Source organism: Meles meles, chromosome 13, assembly GCF_922984935.1.
Source record: "Meles meles chromosome 13, mMelMel3.1 paternal haplotype, whole genome shotgun sequence".
Taxonomy (NCBI): Eukaryota; Metazoa; Chordata; class Mammalia; order Carnivora; family Mustelidae; genus Meles; species Meles meles.
In genome coordinates, this window is record NC_060078.1 from 1,871,014 (window position 1) to 1,888,796 (window position 17,783).

At 49.1% G+C, this 17,783-nt stretch overlaps 1 protein-coding gene across 1 annotated transcript in view; it reads left to right on the plus strand.

Annotated features, from left to right (window-relative positions):
• Positions 1-16,364, plus strand: part of COG2 (component of oligomeric golgi complex 2) — a 53,228-nt gene extending 36,864 nt beyond the window's left edge. Inside the window, exons 11-18 of the mRNA XM_046026895.1 lie at positions 5,418-5,479; positions 7,078-7,229; positions 8,874-9,071; positions 9,973-10,045; positions 10,337-10,479; positions 12,342-12,481; positions 13,890-14,073; positions 15,805-16,364. Of these exons, the coding sequence (XP_045882851.1) occupies positions 5,418-5,479; positions 7,078-7,229; positions 8,874-9,071; positions 9,973-10,045; positions 10,337-10,479; positions 12,342-12,481; positions 13,890-14,073; positions 15,805-15,906 (1,054 nt within the window). The 3' untranslated portion in view covers positions 15,907-16,364. The remainder of the gene's footprint in view (positions 1-5,417; positions 5,480-7,077; positions 7,230-8,873; positions 9,072-9,972; positions 10,046-10,336; positions 10,480-12,341; positions 12,482-13,889; positions 14,074-15,804) is intronic.
• The last annotated feature ends 1,419 nt before the right edge of the window (positions 16,365-17,783 follow it).

The following is a 17,783-nucleotide window of genomic DNA, read 5'->3' on the forward strand; positions in this document are numbered from 1 at the left end:
TTCATTACGATGCAGTCCTTTTCCCTAGAGTTCTGACGGAAAGTCGCAGGGAAATATATTACGGATTAGGTACCTTGATTATAATTGCTCACCATGATTGCAAATGTATGTAATCATCTTCTGATAATGAAATCACAGTTATCAGAACGTTAGGGAGATGCCCTTCTCATACTACTCCGAGTTTTATGCTTAATTTGCCAAGGTCCCATCACCACGTAGCTTGTCTCTGAGTAGGAAATTAAGGATTTGTTCATCTAAGGTATTCATGGACCACACTGGAAGTAGTTGTTACAGGATAATCAAGATCAAGCCAGGGTAAGAAGCCCTTTTGATTCAGGAGCAGAATTTAAAATAGTGGAGCATTATGTCACAGTATAAGGCTACAGTAGAGAAGAGATGTCTGCATTTTACCGCTTCTTCTGTAGTCCGTGATGAGTTAGATAGCTTTAGACGCCCAGTACTATCACATCACATTGTCCTGGCTGCTGCCTCCAAACTCTTATTTCCAGTTGTTCCTCCAGATCCCATGACCCCATGCTTGGAGATCTTGCACGGTCCCCCCGCCCCGCCTGGAGCTCCGATGGGCTGTTTCATCCCGAGCTTGGGGTGGGCCAGGCGGGGCCCCACAGCGATGGCACAGCCTCGCTTTCATTGGTTCTCACAGGGCTGGCAGATGAGCCTTAAACTAGGTTGAAAGTCAGCCAGTTCCCTGAAAGATTTTGTACCTTCGCCAGATCTTTAAAACTAAGCATTCAAAGGGATTGGTTAACTTTTCTTTGTAATCTCTAAAAATTTGTGAAATTCTTAAAAATGACGTTTGAGTTACGAAGTGTGGAACTTGGTTTCGATATGTTTGTTTTTCCATTTTAAAAATAAATTCAAGTAATCCTTTGTAGGACTGTCCTGTTGATTTTTACCAGGTGTCGGATTGTTTGCTCTGGGGGAATGACAGAAAGTTCCACAAACATGACTAGGGTCAGAGCTGTATGTTATCTGATTCATTTCAGGGTCACCTGAAGGAAGCCAAAAGCCAGTGGGTGGTATGCTTTGACATGTTTATAGGGAGAAATACTCATATTGCACTCTTGGGAACAGGTTTATGCTCCTGGTTTGACCATAGGCCTTCATCCCCATCCTCTTAGGAGAAAAGGGAGCACTCCGACCTAGCACCTTCTGGAGCACACTGTTCCTGATACCCTGCTGGGTCTGCATTTCCCTTGTTCTTACAGGCGTGTTGCAAAAGTAGCTTTTAGGACTTAGTTTCTCATAGGAAGAAAAGTAAATGCAGGTAGGACCGAAACCGTGTCAAATTGTCACGAGGCAATGGCTACCTAGAAACTGGTGTTAGTCCCTTCAATGCCAAAGGCTAAGTTGTAGGTCTTTTTAATTGAAATCTTTCTAGAACCTTACATACTCCCAGAACGTTCACGGTATATGCTATATTCGGTACATGCTGAATGTAGTAGATATCCTCGTTAATGATGCGGAGTGGCTACAGCATCGACGCATTCTCCCTTTGCCCCCAAGTGTGCGTGTACACGAAGTAGAGGTGTGTAGAGACGCGGCCTCCGACAGTTCTGATCCTGCCGAGCAGAGGGGTGTCTCGCTGCAGCGCCGATTCTGTACGAGCACTTTCGGAAGCTTGCAGACCTGAAGCCTGCCTGGAAGAATGTGTCCGGAGACCTTCCCCAAACCCAGATTTAAGAATTGAGAAACGTTTTATTAGGGGTTTGCCCTCGCTGCAAGTATGCTTGACAAGAGCAGAATGGCATCACACATCCACGTGCCAACAACAGCACACTTCTCAAGCTTCACCAGAGTCGCCTCTCACTTGCTGCTGTTTTGCATAAAGCACAATAACCTGTCTCTTCCGTCCTGGAAGTCAGCTGCCCAGCAAACCTGAGCGAGGGGCTGGTGCTAGGCCCCGGGCTGCGGAGGCACAGCTCTGTCAGGTGACGCGGGCAGGTGTACTTTCACGGGTCTTCCCACGTGGTCGCACAGGCAAAGGGCTGTGTAAAGGCAGCAAGGTACCAGGGGTCCTGCTGCTTTTGGTTCTGGTAACTTCTCACATGTGCGTTCTTGTCATTAGCGTAAATGTCCACATAATTTCGTGTTCTCTGTCTTCCTTACTGGTAAATTATATTTGCTCTGACTGCTGTGTAGCTTCAAGCCGACCTCTTCCCATACCACATTCTAGAATGAATGTGCCACACGTTACGTAACCGTTTCCTTACTCGGGGCCATGTAGCTCGCTCCGGGTTTCCCCAGCTGTATGCAGTGCGGGTTACCTCTCAGGCCTTTTCCCTTTTAGAACTTACTCTGTATTTTGCGTAGATTTTGGAAAAAGTGATGTGAGGGGCCTGAGGCTGAGACCTGGGGCCAGTACGCTCTCCCCGCTGTAGAGCTCCCCTTCCCTCTTCTCTTCCCTGGGCACAGGGTCATACCACCCCCTTTTGCTGCTATTCTTGGGCTCATCTCCTGGGCTCCCTTCTCTAACCCTGCCTTTCTGCTTGTCACTTGTCCCCGCATGCCTCTTGTCTGCAGCTCAGGGAAACGAGCCTTCTGCAGGCTTCCCTGGGCAGTAGGTGCGAAGGTTCCTTCTGCATATCCTCCAGGAAACTGTGGTAACCAGGCAGGTTCCAACAGTGCAGGGTAGCCTTGGGGTCTTGGGCTCTGGGCCATGTTGCACGTGCGTGGAGGCCACAGCTGCTGCTCTCTGTCTGATGTGCTGCTCTTTTCACACTCAGACAGTTTCCTTCAGCTCCATCCCTGAACTACTTTTAAAAAGCACACATGTACTGTAAAAAAAAAACAAAACTGCCTTTGGAGATATGTCTTAAAAGAAGTTGCTGTGGCCCATGTCGAAGAGGTTACTGCCTATGTTCTCCTCTAGCATTTTGATGGATTCTTGTCTCACAATTGAGGTCTTTTATCCATTTCGAGTTTATCTTTATGTATGGTGTAAGAGAATGGTCAAGTGTCATTCTTCTGTATATAGCTGTCCAGTTTTCCCAGCACTGTTTACTGAAGAGACTCTCTTTTGTTCCATTGGCTATTTTTTCCTGCTTTGTCGAAGATTCGTTGACCGTAGAGTTGAGGGTCTGTATCTGGACTCTCTATTCTGTTCCGTTCTGTTCCGTTGACCTGTGTGTCTGTTTTTGTGCCAGTACTCTGCTGCCTTGGTGATCACAGCTTTGTAATAGACCTTGAAGTCAGGCAACATGATGCCCCCAGCTTTGTTGTTCTTTCTCAGCATTTCCTTGGTCTTTCCTGGTTCTGTACAAATTTTAAGCTTGTTTGTTCCATCACTTTGAAAAATGCCATCACTATTTTGATTGGGATGGCATTTAAAGTATAGATTGCTCTGGTCAGCATAGACATTTTAATTTTAACAATGTTTATTCAAGACACGTCTCCAAAGGCAAGGGAAACAAAAGGGAACGTGAACTTTTGGGACTTCAAGATATAAAGCTTCTGCACAGCAAAGGAAACAGTCAACAAAACAAAGAGGCAACCCACGGACTGGGAGAAGATATTCACAAATGACACTGCAGATAAAGGGCTGATATCCAGGATCTATAAAGAACTTCTACCCTAAAAACAAGTAATCAAGTCAAAAAATGGGCAGAAGACATGAACAGACACGTCTCTAAAGAAGACATATAAATGGCTAACACACACATGAAGAACACAGGAAGAAATGTTCATTGTCAGCCATCAGGGACATTCAAATCAAAACCACTACCACCTTACACGAGTTAAAATGGCAAAAATTGACAAGACAAGAAACAGCAAGTGTTGGAGAGGATGTGGAGAAAGGGGAACCCTCTTAACACTGTTGGTGGGAACGCTAGCTGGTACAGCCACTTTGGAAAACAGCGTGGAGCTTCCTCAAAATGTTAAAAATAGAGCTACCCTACGACCCAGCAGTCACACTACTGGGTATTTACCCCAAAGATACAAACGTAGTGAAAAGAAGGGCCATCTGTACCCCAATGTTCATAGCAGCAATGGCCACAGTCGCCAAACTGGAAAGAGCCAAGATGCCCTTGAGTGGACGAATGGATAAGGAAGATGTGGTCCATATACACGATGGAGTATTACGCCTTCATCAGAAAGGAAGAATACCCAACTTTTGTAGCAACATGGACGGGACTGGAGGAGATTGTGCTGAGTGAAATAAGTCAAGCAGAGAGAGTCAATAATCATATGGTTTCACTTACTTGTGAAGCATAAGGAATAACACGGAGGACATTAGGAGAAGGAAGGGAAAAATGAAGGGGGTGTGGAATCAGGAGGAGACGAGCCATGGGAGACTATAGCCTCTGGGAAGTGAACTGAGGGTTTCAGGGGGGTGGGGAGATGGTGAGTCCAGTGATGGGTGATAAGGAGGAAACACATTGCATGGAGCACTGGGTGTTACACGCAAACAATGAATCACAGAACACTACACCAAAAACGAATGACGTACTGTATGGTGACTAACAAAACAATTTAAAAAATAATAAAATAGGTAAAATAACTTAAAAAACCAAACTGCTCAATTAGGTAAATTAATATTGAGCATGTGTCAGAGCTGATTGCCGTAAGGGAGCTGACAGCTTACAGGAGTGTGTGGGAAAGGTATGATGGGGGAAGTTTACGTAGGCGGGAAATAATGCTACCTGAGCAGCTAGTTTAAAAAATACACACTTTCATGTCACAGAGTTCTAAACATGTGCCACATCAGTTATCAAAACAGAAATCGGGGACAGGAGTCACGATGGCTGGTGGGCCAGCTGAGACAGGCCAAGTGACTGGAAGCGGTGGCACAGGTCTCACTGGCTGTGCCAACAGGGCGGGCACTGGGGAACACGAGGGCCTCCACGGAAATGCGCAGGGCATGGACCACCAGCCGCTGTGCTCGCTGGCTACCTGCAGTGGCTTTTCTCAAGCTTGCAAACAAAGATACCGAATACAGCCTCGTTCATTAGTTTGGGGACATGTACTCTGCTGTGATCGTGCAAATCGAGACGGATTGGAGATACCCACAGTCTAGTGGCCACGAGGGGACGGAAGCTCAGGTTTCACAAGGCAGGGGGGACAGGAAGGTGGGACTTGCCGGGCATGGCTTCTTGGTGGCGGCTTAACAGGCAGTTTGTTTCGTTTGAAAAGCATGGGGTTAGTCATGATTCCAGTTAGCTGTAAATAACAGAGAAACCCTACCTAATAGTGCCCGAAGCAGGAGAAATGTATTCTTTGTTCAGTTAAGAAAACATTTGGGAGAATAGGCATTCCGGGGCTGGTTGGACACCACTAAGAGCATCAGACCAAGGGACAAGCCAGTGGAGGAAGTGGCCGGTCCCCAGGAAGGAGGGAGAACAGGGAGAGGCATCTAGCTGCATTAACCCTCATCTGTGTTCTTGTTTTTATCTCAGATTCAGAGAAATCGCAGGATCCTTAGAAGCAGCACTCACGGGTGTGCTGGCGGACGCCCCAGGTAACTTCCTGACAGTGATCAGTGGCAGGATGTCGCTCCGTGAGTGAGGGAAGCTCAGCCAGTCACCTAGACCTTCCCATTCCGAGGGTACTTGCACCTTGTCCTGTCATGCCATAGGTAGACCTTAAAGACATAACTCAGTCTTTTTTTCTAAAGAGGCTAAAGAAATCAGATTTTTTTGGTTTGTACAGCATTCTTGGTAAAAAGAATGGGATATTGTTTCAGCAGTAAAGAAGGAGGAAATCTTGTCATGTGCAAGGACATGGAGGGACCTAGAGTGCGTTATGCTAAGTGAACTGAGTCAGAGAAAGACACACCATCTGATTTCACTTGTGGAATTTAAGGAACAAAACAAGTGAGCGAAGGGAACAAAAGAGACAAACCAAGAAACAAGCTCTTAACTATGGACAGCAAACTGGTGGTCACCAGAGGGGAGGGGGAAACGGGTGACAGGGATTAAGAGGACACTTACCGTGATGAGCACTGAGGAATGTACAGAATCACTGAGTCACTGTATTGTACGCCTGAAACCAGTACAACACTGTATAACTACACTGGAATTAAGATTTTATTTCTTAAAGATTTATTTATTTGTCAGAGAAAGAGAGAGTGAGCACAAGCAGGGGCAGAGGCAGGCAGAGGGAGAAGCAGGCTTCTTGCTGAGCAAGGAGCCTGACTTAGGCCTTGATCCCAGGACCCCAGGATCATGACCAGAGCTGAAGGCAGACTTAACCGACTGGGCCACCCAGGCGTCCCTAAAGTGAAATTAAAATAAACAAAAAACACTCTAAGAATACAGGAAGCAGACGTTATTTTTGTTTCTGAATATAACACGCAAGGGGATTAGCCCCTGGTGATCAGCTCTTTGTATAGCAAACTGGCTCACATCTGCTTTCGTCCCAGGCCCATGTAAAGCATCAGGTTGGCCCTTCCCTCCTGGGGGGCGATTCACAACTGGGGTTCCCGCCCCAGGCCTCCAGAGCCCCGGCCCCCATCCCAGGATAGTGAGCCGGTGACAGTGGTTGGTGGGTTCCGGACATGCTTGCTTTCCTCAGCGTCTCACTAATCCCGTGTCCTGTAGTCACTCCGGCGGCCACTCACACACCGTCCAGTGACGTCTGTAGCCACGTGGGTCTCTAGGCTGCCCCGCTGAGACTCCTTGTGTCTGTGTGGCCAGGTCAGCCTGGACCGTGCGGTTTTAGCCTCAAAGTCGGTCTTCACCTGTTTTTGCCGAACATGGTCACATGTCCCTGACTTCCTGTACATGAGCGGTGGGTTCAGGGAGGGGAACGGAGGAGCAGACAAATGCAGCAGGACAGACTCAGCACCAAAGTCGAAACCCTTGCAGGGACCGCCCCTCCTGCCTGTGTTTATTGAAGTGGTGTAAAATGCAGGTGGTTTCTGAATGCTGTGTGTGTTTAACGTTTCCCGGCACCCAGGAGGGGGACCTGTGTAAAATTAGAGAGCGCATTGCCACGAAAGATGGGGTAGCGTGTATGGGTTAGGGCCACTTTCCCCACTCCTGAGTTACATGTTGAGAATATTCGAGTTGAGCCGGGAGTCGGCGGCGATTCTTGACGTGTCTGTTTCCTCTCCAGCCGGCAGTCCCTTTTGCCTCCTGGCTTCTCACAGGACGTGGAGCGGCCTGCAGCGGTGCTGGTCGGCCGAGATGTTCCTCCCGGGGCTGACGCATCGGCTGTGGAGGCTCACGCTGCAGCTCTTGGCTCGGTACTCGGGCTTCGTCCGTGAGGTGAGGGCCGGCCGCACCGCCGCTCCGGAACCAGCGCTGTCAGGGACTCCGGTTTCACAAGGCCCTGTGGTCACCGGAGGTTACAAGGCCCTGTAGTCACTAGAGGTTAATCTGGAGGATGATAATTGGCGCCCTTCTCAAGTTCGTAGCCAGTGTGTGTTTCCCTTTCCCTCTTGGCTCCATGGCCTTTATGGGCGTCTGGTGGGAAAGCTCCACGCTGACGAGCTTGTGTTCCCTCCTCAAAGCCAGAATCTTTGAGGTGCCCCCAAATTAAAACAGAGATGCTCATTTTAATGAAAAGGAGGAGAAATAAAAATACACATGTTTTAATCGTATTTGGAAGTTTAAAAAAAAAGCATACAATCGTCGAGATTAAAAGGTGGGGAAATTAATTAACCTTCCCTTCATTTCAGAATATCCTACTTTTCTCCTTGTCAGGTAGTTGACAGTATTAAATAGCCACATGCCCAAGAAGATCTATTAGGTTTTGTGCGTAAAGCGTCCATTCAGCTCATCGCGCAGGCAGGCCCAGCACCAGCATCTGGGTCTCAGAGAGGCCCTGCCTCCTGGACAGTCTCGGGACACAGACAGACATGCAGCCGGTTCATTGTGTATGATGACAATGAAAAGAGGCCGGAAGCGTGTGTTTGCTCTCAAGGATGACACAAAGAAGCCTCCCCTGTGGGAAGGAAGTCCTAGTTGGCATCAGAGATGAGCACGTCACCGTGTTGCTGAGTGTTCTAACGGAAGGAGCGCAGGCTTCAGTCAGAACCAAACCAAGGTTCTGCCACTTTTATGTTTTGTGGCCTTGGGAAAATTAGCTCTGGAGTCCCAAATTTTTCATCTGTGAAATGGGAAAACAGCTTCTATATGTGGTTGTGAGGAGTAAAGAGAGAATTTGTTGACCAACAAATTGTTGATGGAAGTACCTGGCAGATCCTGGGAGCTCAGTGGAAGCCAGTTTTTTTTCCCCCCTTTTGCTTTCCTCTGCTCAGAAGGGTCTTAGCAGACCATCAGGCTGTTTCTGAAGGCCACTGTGCGATCAGCTTGGAGGACACGGGGGCCGTGAGATTCTTCAGTTCGGTCTGAGTCAGTGGCGTCATGCATTCTGACCAACCAGTAGTTCTTACGTCTCTAATAAATTATCTTGCCCCAAACATTCATTTTTCCATTTTTTTCCTGATTCCAGTGTAATTCTCTCTGGTTTTTCCCTTGTAACAATACATGATTCGAGTAACACTTTCGTTTGTACTATTTGAAGCATAATGAGGCTTGGATTTTGATTTTTTTTTTATCCTTACTAATTATAATGATAAATTTACCAGGCACACTAGATAAATGATTTTACCCAGTAGAGTTAATGATTTTTTTTTTAACTATGATGTTCCAGAAATTAAGTTTCATTCTGTTTAGGAACCTATTTTATTTTTGCCAGTTACTTTTTATCACCGAAATTAGACACAGGTTTAAGGAAGATAAATGTATGTGGGGTTGTAGCTTGACCTTGTTTCTCCTTGTTGTGCTTCCGTTGGTGAACTTGTCATACTTCGTAGATAGCTGTCAGTTTTGGTGAGTCGTTGACCACAAAAGCGAAAGCTCAGACATGTTGCTAGTGGAAGAATAATCGTTGCGATGGTTTTCCAGCTTTTACTCAGGCCCGTCTCTAATGAAAGTGCCAAGGATATCAAAAAGCCTTTGGTAACTGGTAGCAAAGAGCCTTCAGTTACCCAAGGAAATGGTGAAGACCAAGGAAGTGGTCCTTCAGAAACAAAGCCCGCGGTCTCCATTTCCAGTACGCAGCTCGTGTATGTGGTCGCAGACCTGGACAAGCTTCAGGAGCAGGTAGGCCTGCGTCCCGGAAGAATCCCAGGTGCTTGCTTCGGTGTGGCCACAGAAAGCAGTGTGTGTGCAAAGACCTGACGCCATTTGGCCTCACAGGGCTTAGAATCATGGGGCTCAAGGGCACCTCGAGAGAACATGTTCATCTGCCCTCCAAGGTATCTCTCCAACCCCCCCCCCCCACAGTGGGCTGTCTCACTCCTTGCTCATCAGTCTGGTCACAATCTGTGTGAACCTGGGCCTCTGCTTTCTCTCCCCTTGCATTGTCACGACTCCGAGCGAGCCCGCTTCCGTCTGTCTGCCCGTTAGTTCCGCTCACCCTGTGCGGCATGATCGCTGATAGGTTGGGGCTTAATTAGTCCACCCCACTTGACCTGACCACATCATTTCCTGGTAACTTTAGATCGTCAGCTGTACTTTGAAAGTGCTCAACTGTTAAAACTTCTGCCTCTGTTTCCCCTGGATAGGGCCCCGTATTTGGGGCCTTTATCATTAATTAAGAGGGCTTTGTGGGCCGAATTTGTGTGTGAGTGCTCCGGTACATAAATCTCCCTTCCTCCGGTTTAAATATGTTGTGGTGCTTGAACAAATAACATGTTTTGAGCAACAACATGGTCTTCATTGTAAGCTTGTTTTGGGACCGGGGAGAGCCAGAGGATAGGAAATGGTTTTCATAGTCCGTCGCCTGTTGTTAGCTGAGCACTGCCGTTTCACGTGGTGTTGGCTTGTGTGATATTGTGAAAGCGTTAGGAGTCTCCTTTCTTCTGACAAATATGACAGAAAGCCCTGAGTTTAGTTTCATCATTCATTAACAATATTTTAGAGTTTATAGATGTAAATAGAATTGCCTCTTCCTTTGATTTCTGAAAAGTAACTGAATATATAAAGTGCATATTTATTTCAGCTTCCAGAACTCTTGGAAACAATCAAGCCAAAACTTGAAATGATTGGCTTTAAGAATTTTTCTTCTATCTCAGGTAAAAAAAATGAATCTTAGACCCAGCAAATCTTTGAATAAGAAATAATTTAAAATAAAACTTTAGAGACTGTAGGATATATTTACCATTTTCTTCTCTCGTTGTAAATCCTTGGTTGTTTCTATATTCTGTTCTGTGATTTTAACTTCTCTAAATGAGATATTTTGTTTAATTCTAATGATTTGATTTGATTTACTGTGATATACTTTCGAAATACCATGACACTGTTTAAATTAAGATTCACATCTGGGCCTGAGTAAGTGGTTACATTTAATCTTTATGTCTCTGCAGCAGCCCTGGGGGACTCCCAGACGTCTCTGTCAGCCTGTGTTCCTGCCTTGAGTAGCAGAATCATCCAAGACTTAAGTGAGTCTTGCTTCAGTTACCTGAAAAGTGCCCTAGAGGTCCCCAGGCTTTACCGAAGAACCAATAAGGTTAGCAGCACTCGCTGAAAAGAATTCCGAGGTGGGGAAATACAGAGCAGGAAAGCCACCAAGGGAGGGAGTGGTTGAGCAAGACCTAGGACAGCCTGAGACATACCTAATCGGCCTTATCCAAAGAGTCTTTATTTGCGGGAGGGGGACCGCACAGGTGGATGGTTATGGTCAGCTGCTTTGGGAATTGGACTCAGACTATACAGACTTGTTCTGGATGTCTTTGGCCTTAAGGAAAGATAATCATTTCAAAAGAAAGCATTTTAAGAAAATACCTTTAACTCCTGTACTCTTTTGGTCTTTGAATCTTGTATTTGAAAAAATTTGAATTTACCTTGTTCCCTTCATACTGTCCTAGCAAGTACCAGCTTTCTCCGGTTCTTTAACTAGATAAGATTTGAAAAGCTGCGTTAAGAACATGGAAAGCATTTATGAGATGGAAAAGCGTGCACGCATGCTGGTGTTCAAAGTCAAATTCTCCTGTTGTCACGTTTTATAGAATGGCGATTTGGGGACTTCTTTGGACCAGTGGTTTAGTTTCCCTTCCTGAATTCTTATTTTCAGGCATTTCTCGTCTCCTTCCGGCTACGTGTCACTTAATTTTCCATCGAATTTCTTTTTCACAATTGTAGAGTTAGATGTTAGGCTAAAATTATTTTCAAGAACTATGAAAATTTCCTAAGATGCTGTACTGTTTTGGAGTGTCCTTGGAACAGCCTCTGCGTGTGCTAATCGTGGGCGTCTTGTCCCGTTCGTGTTGGCCTTCCTGTCCGACTCAGTGTTCCGGGGGCAGAGAGGGCTGAACTGAGCTGGGCCGAATCTCCTTTGTGGTTCTTTTTCTTCTCCTTTTAAAATCTGGGGTGTGCGTTAAGATTGCCGCTTCCAGGGGCGCCTGGGTGGCTCAGTGGGTTAAAGCCGCTGCCTTCGGCTCAGGTCATGATCTCAGAGTCCTGGGATCCAGCCCCACAGGGGGAATCTCTGCTCAGCAGGGAGCCTGCTTCCCCCTCTCTCTGCCTGCCTCTCTGCCTACTTGTGATGGCTCTCTCTCTCTTTCAAATAAGTAAATAAAATCTTTAAAAAAAAAAAAAAAAAAGATTGCCACTTCCAACGAGAGCACTTTCTCACCTGGCTTCCTCTTTCTGGTCTGACTTGAAGCTCCCACTTCAAAGTGGGAGAGAGAGACCTACTTTATGTTCCAAATACATTCATTTCCTATTAGTAAGCTGCCGGCTTTCCCAGTCTGTTCAGTACGACGTTAATGTATTTACTAGGTGCTGGTGGGTCAGATACTGTCATTTGTTCTTCTATAAAGTGAATGCCAGTGGCCTTTTCTGCAGCTGAAGAAGCTAAAACTAAGCAAAGTCAAATTACGCACCCTAGATCCGTGCTCCGCACCCTAGATCCGTGCTCCGCACCCTAGATCCGTGCTCCGCACCCTAGATCCGTGCTCCGCACCCTAGATCCGTGCTCCGCACCCTAGATCCGTGCTCCGCACCCTAGATCCGTGCTCCTCCGGCTTCCCACCGGCGGCATTAGCGCCACCTGGTGGGAGCTTATTAGAAATGCACGGTCTCGAACACCGTCACCCCACCCCTCCCGCCCCCGCTCCCGATCACCCGCATCCGCCCCGGTGCGTCTTCTCTTGTCTCTGGCTCGAAACGTGATTTTTCCCTTGCTTTACCGGACCCCCTCCGTTCTCCAGGTGTCTTTCTGTAGACACCACTGGTGTGCCTTGTGGGGAGGGAGGGACTTCGTACCTGTCTCAAAACTCGTATGTCAGTAGCTCCTCTGTGAAGTTTGAGTAACTTACTCTTTCTCTCTTTTTCCCGTGTACTTTTGTGTCCTCACCGTCGTTACTCCAGGAGGTGCCAACCGCAGCCTCCTCGTATGTGGACAGTGCTCTGAAGCCCTTCCACCAGCTTCAGAGTGGGCACAAGGACAAGCTCAAACAGGCAATAATTCGGCAGTGGCTGGAAGGCGCCCTTTCTGAGAGCACTCATAAGTAAGTACCCGAGGAGCAGGCGGCTCCAGACCTTCTTAGAAAAGCTCTGAGTCAGAGCCCACGGAGGCCCTGGCGGGTTGCATGTGGACAAGGTGGGGAGCCCATCCAGTCAGCGGGCCGCTGGACAAGCAGGGCGGGTGCTCAGTCCTTCTGCCTGCCTCCCGGCCTCCCCGCCTCCCCGGGGCTCACACCAGCCCTGCACCTCCCTGGGCACGCCCGGGCCTTGCTGTCTGTGATGCACCTCGTGCGGGCCTCTTTCTGCAGGTCCAGACTTACTTTTCCTTTCAAGATCCTCTTTCTCCTCAGCTGTGTCCTAAATGGCTCTGATCACGCCGCATAATCCAAGGCTCCTACCCACGAGGCCGCTGCAGTCTAGATGAGAAAACAGACATTGGGAACTATCATTACAACGGAGAAATGCTCCGTGTCTCAAACCCTGCAGCCCTTGAAAACACAGGGGGATCTTTAGCATCCCTCTGGTCGGACATCTCCTCATTTTCTCCCCTAATCAGCTCCTTCCCCGATGCCAGCCTTGACTTACATCAAAAGACTATTATTTAGTTTTATTACTGAATTTTGTTTAATTATTTTGTACTAATACTTGATTTATTTCAGTCTCATCTGAATTAAGTGAAATCTGTGGGTTAATTTAGGATGTAACAGTGAGTTACAGTATTGCTTTTGTGGGCAAATACATTCCAAGTGCCAAGTAACCAGCTTGTAAAGAAAGTTTTGAAAAGCAACTCATTTATAATTTACAAATTATATTGAGAATATTGTGAAGGTAATTCATTTTATTTAAAAATTTGAAATGCTTCCATTCTTGAAAAGATGGACTGTTCCGAGAACTGACTGTAAATGAATCTGTTATTTGCACTTGGGGAATGAACTCCAGCTGCTCACCCTTCAAGTAGAAAAGATCATTTGGCCCACAGTTTCTTCTTAGTGTTTGGGGGTAAAATTGTACACAAGTCCACATACATTTTTCTTCAGTTCTGAGGGAATGCAGTGTTAGAGAGTCAAGACCCGCCCTTTAGGGGCGCCTGGGTGGCTCAGTTAAGCATTTGCCTTTGGCTTAGGTCACGATCCCAGGTTCTGGCTCGAGCCCCACATCAGGCTCCCCGCTGAGCGAGGAGCCTGCGTCTCCCACTCGCTCAGCGCCTCCCACTTTGTGCACTCTCTCGCGTGCTCTTTTAAGTAAATAACATCTTAAAAAAAAAAAACAAAAAAACAATTTTTTTCAGTCTTAAGAAACACTGACAAATCTACCATGGCAGGTTTTTTTTTAAATTGGAAATGAATTTTTAATCCTCAGAATCTCTTGTTTTGGTCCGCAAAGCCAAGTTCCCCTGGCTGGGGAGGCACACGAGCACCTGGGCCTCACCAGTGAGTGTGTCCTGTGCTCCAGGTATTACGAAACCGTGTCTGACGTCCTGAGCTCGGTGAGGAAAATGGAGGAGAGCCTGAAAAGGCTGAAACAAGCCAGGAAAAGCACTGCCGCCAACCCCGTCGGTCCCAGTGGCGGCGGCATGAGCGACGATGACAAAATCCGGCTGCAGTTGGCCTTGGATGTGGAGTACCTGGGAGAGCAGGTAAGGCCCAAGCCGTCGTCAGCGTGATGCCTCTGATGAGGGCCCCTCGGTCTCTTGGGGGCTCGCCTGAGCCCACACATGCTGCCAGGGGGGTGGGGGTGTCCACCTCTGGGGCTGGAAGAGTAGGTCAGGGCCCCAAAATACTTGAAGGAAAAGGATGTGCACCAGCAGATACTAAACATTGATGGTTGCGGTCCCACCACCTCCGTTCGCTCAGGCGCTCGTGAATGTGAGCGTGAGTATGAGTGTGAGTGTGAGCTCACAGACGGAGATGGTGTCCTATTTGTCCGCCGCCTGGAAAGTGACCAAGACTCAGTCAGGTGGTTAGAATAACGAGAAAAGCATTAGCCCATGGATTTCTCGGTGTGGCCCTTGAGGAATCGCCTGAGCCTGACTTTGCATCCCTGCCTGTGTTCTCTGTTTTCATCGAACCCAGGCTTTAGGGTCATGGCGGGTGGATGCGCATGACTGTACAGACTGTCTCTTAGGAGGCAGATCCAGGTTCTGTGCAAGGCCTCTGTTCACACCGAGGTGACTTGCTCGGGGCTCGAGAAACTTCTCATCCTCGAGAAGCTGGCTTTCTAAACCGTTTAGGCTCATAGAATGGTACAGGTCCGGGGCGCCTGGGTGGCTCAGTGGTTAAGCCTCTGCATTCAGCTCAGGTCATGATCCCAGGGTCCTGGGATCGAGCCCCACATTAGGCTCTCTGCTCAGCGGGGAGCCTGCTTCCCCCTCTCTCTCTGCCTGACTCTCTGCCTGCTTGTGATTTCTGACTGTCAAATAAATAAAAAAAATTAAAAAAAAAAAAAAGAATGGTACAGGTCCTCTGGGAAGGTCTTGTGCCGGAGGAAAAGAGGTGAGATCCTGAAATCTCCGTCAGGAGGTGCTTGGCTTTTAGCTCACTGAGGACCCCTGCAGAGCAAGATTTTGCTGCTTTGAGGTGAATTTAGAGATAGGTCTATTCTGGCAGAAGTCCATTTTTTTAATTTCACAAGAGAAACTTAGAGACTTTTTATAAGTAGGACAATTTATTACAGCAATGTGAAGAACAAAGAAGCCAAAGAAAGAAAGGGAGGGCTGGGGGCGGGGGGGGGTAGCAGCAGGGGGACAAAAAAAAATGGGAGTCCTTGGTCCCCATCCCCAGAGGAGCAGCAACCTGCCAGCAGATTCTATATACTTGGTGTAGATTTTTCCAGATTTTCCTGTGCGTGTGTGCGTGTGGTGTTTGTTGCTGCCATTCACAAAAGCGGGGACACGGTGTGCCACGACTCAGTTGCCATGGTAATCCACGACGTTCGCCCCTCCACAGCACCCGCAGTTCATCGGGTTCTGAGGAGAGGTTGTTGGTGGCCTGTGAAGAAACGAAGAGCTCAGGCCAATGCTTTTCTGAAAACCCTCCACTTAAAAAATAGTTCACTTTATTATTCTTTTTGTGTGAATTTTCTTTCGCAGCCCACAAAAGAGGCTCTCAGGCTGGTAAGAGCCCGGTGTGACGGACTAAGATAAATGAACATGCTGGCTTCTGAGAATGCCAAGTGTTCAACCCCAAAAAGTGAGGCTTGACGATGAGTCAGCCCTTTGCTGTGAGGGAGACATGGTCCGCAGTCACTGGGGAGTGCCCTTTTTCTGGGTTCCTGGGGGGTGGGGGGATGGCTATTCTGTGTGTCCTTTCATAAGGGGCTTTTGTTCACATTCAGACCAAGGCCTCATTCGCTCTTGTGGCCTTTGCAGATTCAAAAGATGGGCCTGGCGACGAAGGACATAAAGAGCTTCCCCGCCCTCGCCGAGCTGGTGGCAGCGGCCAAGGACCAGGCAACGGCAGAACAGCCGTGAGCATTTTGGAAGAGCCCATGGGGAGGGGCGGAAAACCGCTCTGTCCCCTCCCGAGTCTCCGTGGCCCCGAAGTGCTTGCACCGCGTCTCCAGCCACACGCCAGAGCCGCTGCTCTCCGCACATCGGGTGTCCTGTCACCCGGAGCAGAACACAGAAGCCTTTTTCCGTTCTATGGAAGATTGTTTTTAAGACACTTGAAACTTTCTACTATAGTTTACAGAGCAAATTATTTTATTTTTATTGTAAATCTTAGCGTGGAAGAGCCGATTTCTAAAACAGGACTCGAGTACGTAGAGCCACGCGGCTGCGGAAAGTTGGCCCCGGGACCTGCTGCGGGGAGCGCCCGCCTGCAGGGGGACCGCGCGGGGGACACTCTTTGGGAGGCGGGAAGCCGCACTCCTCCCGTCTGCCGGGCGCGAACCGGGAGAAAAGACGTGTTTCCTGAATAAAAGATGTGTCTGCCAAAAATGCGTGCGGTTTCGGGTTGTGGTTGAGCGCGGGTGAGATGGTGCTCCCGGCAGGAGGGAGAAGCTGCAGGGGCGTCAGGAAGAGGGAGGAGCACGAGGTGAGCCGCTGCCAAAGCTCTTCTCCCTCTAGTGTGAGTTTCGTTGCATCTCAGAGTCCCTTGGTTCAAAGGCCTGCTCGGGGGCGAGAAAGGAAGAGGCTAAGGGGCCATGAAGGAAGCAGGGCTGGGAGCGGGCAGCAATTATTTTGCTGCTTGTTTTCCACGCAGTGATGAGGCCGAGCTGGGGAAGGGGGCATGAGAGGAGCCCCAGTAAGAGCAGCAGGGGCAGGACGAGCTCCCGTGCGCCCGTGAGGCTCTCCCTCTGTTTCGGGGCCTGGAGAGCGCTGCCCCGGCTGGAGCAGACTCTCACCTGACGGGACGGGGTCCGGTGGGCCGCAGCCCTGTGGTGAGAGCAGAAGGGCTGCAGCATCAGGGTGGGCGCTCGCATGGCCGCGGGAGCCGGCCCAGCCGTCTACACGGGCTGTTGCCTCTGCGGGTGCTGGGCCTGTAGGCGGCGGGGGATGGTCAGAAAGGCGCGCTGGACCGGACAGGAATTGAGAGCGAGCGAGGCTGACCTGGAGCCAGTGGAGATAAGCCCGCACCCGTGTTTGTCTCTTGCTGCCCCCAGACCCCAAGTCCTGCAGAAGTCGTGCTTTCTCGGAGCTGCACACGCCCCCAGCCCAGGATTTGCGGGAGCCGAGGGAGATCCAGCAGGCGAGCCTGCAGCCCCACAGCACCTGTTCGAGCCACCCCAGGGGCCGGCCCAGCACTCACCTCTGCGAGTAAACTTGGGCCCTCATGCGTGACGACAGCCTCCTGCCATGCCCGGCGGGGCCCTCCGGAGCTGAGACCCAGCGCCGCCCGCTGCGCAGATCTGCCCGCCTGCCCACGGTCTGCTAAGTCGCCACGTGGCTGAGTGCCTGTCGCCTCCCCAGCACTAGTCAACGCTAGCCCCGGTGTGTCCCCTCGCCCTGGCTGCTTTGCCTTTCTCGTTTGTCTCAAAACAGGGTTGACAGGGATCCAACGTATTTCGCCCTTCCAACTCCCCACTGTCCCCTTATGCAGATGAGGAAACAGAAATTTAGGAGTTAGGATAACTAACAAGTGGAATTTCAATCCAGCCAAGCTAGTCCCAGGGTCCAGGCTTCCCCACTAGGTAATTCTCCCTCTTCAATAGGAGCGTCAGAACAGGGAAGCTGCTGCTGCAGGGCTGGGGCCCAGCCTCGGCCTAGGTCCGGTAAGACCACGTTCCGGGCTCATTTCAGCATAGCTACACGCTTGGGTCCTGATGCTGATGTCTAGGCTGAAGAAACAGTCTTTAGTGAAAAGCAGAAAGTTCCAGAATGCTTATCCCTGGCTTCCCCAGAACACC